Raw genomic sequence first — 6,000 nt, 5'->3', positions numbered from 1 at the left:
ATTCCTGTATTTGGGAGATTTTCTAAAGTCAGCATCATGCTCTGGGCTGTTTTATTTTTTATTTTTTTACCAGTTAGAAAATGGAAGGAATTATGAACAGTTCCAAACAGCAGTCAGTAATAGCACAAAAAAGGCAGGAAAAGCCTACTAGAACAAGTATATGTACCTAAGTAACTGTTACGTTACCTACCTACAGAGCTAACTGTAACTAAATAATGATCTAAGTAACTGTAACTAAGTAACTAACTAAATCAAAGTAAAGTAAGCAAAGAAATGTCAGGAACAGCCCACTAGAACCTCTGAGCTTTATTCGGGCTTAATAAGAGGCACTTTAAATGGTGGCAGACTCCAATTTGAATGTGATTAGTTCATTCTGAACACAGCAACAGTAAATAAGTAACAAATAACGAACAAAGTAAGCCATTGACTGATAGCAAAGTGAGCAAATAAATATCGTGGAAAGGCTACCAGAACATCTGAACTTTTTCAGGCGGGGGAGGTAATCAGAGGCACTGTAAATCGCGGCAGGTGTGTGATAACTCTTAAATTAAGAGGTGTTAAGTGTATGTGTGATGTAAATGTTTGGCGCGCGTTTGTGTAAGCTGTAACAATCTGCAGTACAGCACCGCGCCACAAGGTGGCGCCTCCTTGTTTTCATTATGCCTACGCAGCATTTTTTTCGTTTGGCCATCAGCGTATTTGATGCCGTGGAAGCGCCAAGAAGCCAACTTATTATTATTAGTAGTAGTAGTATTATTAATAATAAAGTAAACCAGTGGACTTCCAGTCATTTTGTTTTGCTCTCAAAATGCAAAGTGACGCTTAATAAATGTGTGTGCGTGCGTGTGAGGAAAACGGACGCGTGGGTGCACCGAGAGGGCGTGTCCGCGGCGGCGGCGGCGTGTGCGCGCGCATCCAGCGAGCGGCGCTGCTGAATGAAAGAGAGGAAGGCAGCCAGGCAGGTAGCAGCTGAATGAGCTCCTCCACAAAACAACAAAACCAAACGTCGCCTCCACTCATCGCTCAATTCGCGCACCTGTTAGGGGGGGGGGTGGGGGGGAAATATCCCAAGTGGTGCCAAAGTGAAACAAAGGCGTCGTCGCGATGGCGTCGGACTTGAACAACACGTAACTCGGATGTGGTGAACTATTGTGCAAAGTGCCCGGCTGGGTGGCGCGCCAGAGGGGGAACTCGGGAGCGCGCACGTGGATTATTTCTTCTTTTTGTTGTTGTATGTTTTTGTGATTCGCGTTGCTGTGATCTTCACGATGATGACGATGGCCGTGGCGACGTTGTGCCTGAGCGTCATGACGCTGGTGCTGTCCAACTTGGAGCCGTCCAGAGGCAGCAACCGGCATGCGGTGTACTGGAACAGCTCCAACCTGCTGTAAGTCTGCATGTGCGAGCCCTCGCAATTAAGACGTCGCGTGGGTGGCTGCTGCTCTTTGTTTGCCATAGTAGTGGTCGTCCATTCACACTCTGTAAGCATTCAACTAACTCCAGGAAGAACATACACAAGATGCTGTTTTTCATAAGGTGGGCAGCGTATGGCGCGTGGGCAAAAATGTTAAAAAAATGTCTCAAGCCTCTCCAGCATTTTAAACATCTCATTTAATTCACAAATACGCCTCATTTTATATATAATAATGATCATTTGTTTGTCTGTAGAGAAGATGCTCGGTTTGCTGGGTGAAGCCTAGAATTAAGGATGCAGGGTGTGTACAGTGTGAAAATAGCAGCTTTGACAGACCACAATAGAAAATGATGATGATGTTCCGCTGAAAAAGACGAAAAATGTGTTGCTTGTATGGTCAGAATCCTAGAATGAAGGATACAGGCCATTTGGGGTTTTTGACAAGTTATTGCAAAACTGGGTAGATTGATTGATTGAGTTAAAGAAGAAAGAACTCATGATATAAAAATACTTGTATGTTCACTACTAGAATCCTAGAACTAAGGATACAGGCTGTTCAAAGTGTGAAAATTCCTTTCTTTTGGAAAATCTGTTGGGAAAAACTTTGTATAGTTGCTGCCTCCAAGAACTAAGGACACAGGTCATTTATAGTGTTAGAATAGCTGTTTATCTTTTTCTGATGTAACAAATATTTTTTTTTAAATTCAAACACTGAAAAATCTGTGAGCAAATAGCTTGTATTTCTCATTACTTGAATCCTAGAAATAAGGATACAGGCCATTCAACAGTGTTGGAATATCAGATTTATGTTTAGTAAAAGTAGATGGTTTCAAAGCTTTTCCCAAAATTAGACCAGGAAAAATCATTTCAAAAAGTTTTTCAAAAACAATTTTGTAGTAATAATAAATAAATAAATAAGAATAATCAAAAAATGTGAAAAAAAAAATATATATAGCACGATAAATCGCTACAAACTCAATTTAAAAATGAATGTAAACTTAAAAGTGTCATATATTGGCTCCCTCTAGTGGAAGGCAAAAGTATCACGTAAATGTTCAAACGATGCAGAATGTTAGGGGCTTCAACTTTATCTTGTGAAATGCAGTTGGAGTTAGGTCTGGGCTCGGGCCCCCCTGCGTGTCCCCGAAGATCCGATCGACCGCGTAGCGGCGAGATCGATGCCGACTCGGCCGCCTTTTGTCTCCTCATTAGCCAGTCGCTGGTTCTCACGTTCTTTTATCCGTTCTCCTCACACAACCTCCTTGAGCAACAACCGAACCCCCCCGCCCCACCCCACCCCCCTTCCCCGTCCCGAGTGTCCATTTGTATTCGCCTCCTATCTCCTGCCTTCATCTCATACTTGCTTATTTTCTGTTTTTTTTTTCTCCCCGCCGCGTCTCAAGCCAGACGGGCCGTCCCTCTCAATTCCCCCTCTTTTAATTTCCTGCTTCTCATTACCAAAAGCTCCATCTGCTCCCCGCAAGCCCCCAAACTAGTCAGCTGGGACTACAAATACGGCAGATGATTCATATTAGGCATTGTCGGAGGGCTGCCGACGAGCGTTTACGGGGTTGAGACAACTTTCAAATGAGGGATTTTGAGGGGAAACGATGTCTCGAAAAGCCACGTTTTCATCTTAAGTTTCACCCAGGGACCTTCAGTTCTTGGTACTTGGAGTTCCTAGAACTAAAAGCTCCCCGTGGTCCTTTGTGGCGACAGCGTGCAGATAAAATGAAAGCGGAAGTAGTCGTCATCCACTCAGGCTCTGCCTGAAAATTCAAATTCAAATTCAAACCTATAGATTTAAATTTTTAATAAAAATACAGTACAGGTACAGTAAAAAAAAAAAAAACCTACACATTTACAAACGTAATGAAATAAATACAAATTAAAAATGACATTTGAATAAAAATACAATAAATATTTAAATATATAAAAATATAAACATTTAAAAATGCAATCATACAATTAAAATTAAGTAGAAAGTAGGATAAAATCTAATAAAACATAAAAAACTAAATAATAATATGCAAAGAAAACCCAATGAAGTGAACATAAAATTCAAATAAATACAATAATAAATAAAATAAAGTACATTTATTTAAAAAATGCAATAAAATTGCAATAAAAATAAAATACATTTAAGTCAAAAATAATCATAAGTAAAATAAAAATTCCTTAAAGTGAAATACTTATTGCTATAAAATCAAAGTCAATAAAAAAGCACAATAAGAATACAATTCAAGGGGATAGAAATAAAATTTATAAAATAAATTGCCGCAGCAGAAGAAAATACATCAAATGTAATGTTAAATATGTGACTAATATAATAAAAAACACAATAAAATTAATAAAAAATGAATATAAATCTAACATTTACCTGTAAATGAAATAAAAATAATACAATTAAGTAAAAAATAATAAAAATACAATTTAAATATGGTAATAAATAATATAAAAAAATAAATAAATCAAGTAGAAATTACCCTCAAACTACAGATACATAATGAGGAAAAAAATCAAATATATTTCGAACGAAAATATACTAAGAGTCTAAACAAAAGAAGATATATGTGAAGCTACGTCGCAGTCGTTCCTTCGCAAAGTTCAGCGAAGACGATTTGACTGTGGAATGGATGACTTCTAGTTTTCATGACTTTGAAACATGAGCAAAATGGCGATGCGGTGGCATTCCGCCATCTTTGAAGCCAGATCGTTTTCCCCTCACGACTTGCCCTTGGCAAAATTCGCCTCTTTTTTGTCGCCATAAAAAGTGTGTAAAATCTCTTCCGTATTCATCGTATGTGTTGATTTTAATTAGCGTGGCTATTATTGCCTGGCGCTGCCGTTCATCACAACGTTTTGTGTCTTTGAACGGACATTTATACGGCGAGGTGATAAAGGAAGTGCTCACGTTAATGAATTCGGACGAGTGCGAGCGAGAGGGGAGGTGCTAAAATAATGCAAAAAGTGACCCAGTTTGCAGCAAAAGCAGACAAATCCAGCGAGGTTACATCAGGGAACGGGGATGGCCTTCACCATTTGGGGGAAAAAAAATAATCTTGAAGTGAGCGCCGTTCTTGCTCCTTTTCCCTCCCACCAGCTTCCGTTCGCAGATGCAAACTGCCGGGTGGTGGAATCCAGGCCAGGGGAGGCGGAAAGCGAGCGCGAGGCCTCGAGGGCCAAACAGCGAGCCGGGGACTTAATGTTGGAGCCTGCGGCACGGCGGCGTTAGTGCAGATGGCTTCGGCGCAGCTGCAAGAAAATGAGATCAGTGCGAAGCCAAGCTGTGTGCGCCAACATCGTGAAAATGGCTTTTTATGATAACGCGCAGCCGGGAATGACGAAAAGCCGCTTTGACACACCGCTGGTGTCGCCGTGTGCTCTTTTGATTTATTTTTCGAGCCGCATTTCCACCTTGATGATTCTTGAAGGGTTTTTTTACTGGCCCAAATTGAGCGTGCGTACATATAAGGCGACCCCCGCAGGACCCTCATATCGCAAGCTTTTTGGGATGAAACGTTTTCTTATAAGTCAGCCGACCACCAGGGGGCAAGCACATAGTTGAGGCTTCATTAAGATGCTGAAATAACAAGCGAGCAAAAGGGATTAACATTTGTTGTTTGGACATGTTTTGGATTCGGGGCAAGTGACATTCAACTAGTACGTGATGTGAATTTGTTTTTGGGAATGGATAGTGAGAAAATATCATCTCCAATTAAATCATAATTGCAATATTGAGTTAAAAAACACAATTTGATTATTTTTCAAAAATCATTCACCTCTAAATTATAAGAATATAACAACAGCATATGTATTTAGTTAGCACTAGCTCAATTGAGAAATTCTTACGTAAAATTATTTGAAAATGATAATTTGTAAAGTTTCATGTTGCGTTGAAAAGCAGTGCAATAAGAATGCAGGTGTTTTCTCTAACATAATAATTGTGATTAATGATTGGGATCAAAATAACCGTGATGATCATTTTGGTCATAATCGTGCAAATTTTATTTATTTATTTATTTATGTATTTATTTTTAGATATAATCTGTTGCCTGGCCTTTTTTGTCTTGAGTTACAAGTAGACAGTAATAATTTTTTTTTTTTTTAAAAAGAGAAGAGGATTGTATGCATGCAAAAGATGCTTGCTATTGCTCGGTAAGATGCAGTAAAATATTTTTTTTCTCTCCAGAGAATAAAAAGAGATTATTGTGATATTTTGTATTTGCGTTGCTGCCTCATTTCTGTTCAAGTATCCATAGTTAAAAGGAATGTCGACTGCAGCGTTGCTAGTTTCGTTAGCCCGTCTGTTGCATCTCATGCTAGCTTTAAGCTAATGTGTTTTTATGAGACAATTTATATGGCTTGGCTCAACAGTTTGCTGTTTAACTATATATTGTTTAATTCTCTTTTGTTTTAGGTGTCAGTTTTAGATTAGAATTCATCTGGGAGTGAAAAATAAATGCCTTGCCCCTTATTTGGAGAACTCAGACCTCATCTCTCTGTGCAGCACTTCAAAAAGTGTGTTTTGATCATTTTCTTTAAAGCGTGTGGGAGGGACAAAACTAATAACCAAAACGTTTTTT

The 6,000-nt window shown here is 39.1% G+C and overlaps 1 protein-coding gene across 1 annotated transcript in view; it reads left to right on the top strand.

Moving 5' to 3' along the window:
• The first annotated feature begins 967 nt into the window (after positions 1 to 967).
• efna3a (ephrin-A3a) overlaps positions 968 to 6,000 on the top strand; it is a 44,915-nt gene continuing 39,882 nt past the window's right edge. The window contains exon 1 of the mRNA XM_077549703.1: positions 968 to 1,387. Coding sequence (XP_077405829.1) covers positions 1,269 to 1,387 — 119 coding nt within the window. The 5' untranslated portion in view covers positions 968 to 1,268. The remainder of the gene's footprint in view (positions 1,388 to 6,000) is intronic.

Source organism: Vanacampus margaritifer, chromosome 17 (genome assembly GCF_051991255.1).
Source record: "Vanacampus margaritifer isolate UIUO_Vmar chromosome 17, RoL_Vmar_1.0, whole genome shotgun sequence".
Taxonomy (NCBI): Eukaryota; Metazoa; Chordata; class Actinopteri; order Syngnathiformes; family Syngnathidae; genus Vanacampus; species Vanacampus margaritifer.
The sequence above is the reverse complement of the archived record's forward strand: the minus strand, read 5'-3'. Positions and strand labels throughout refer to the sequence as shown.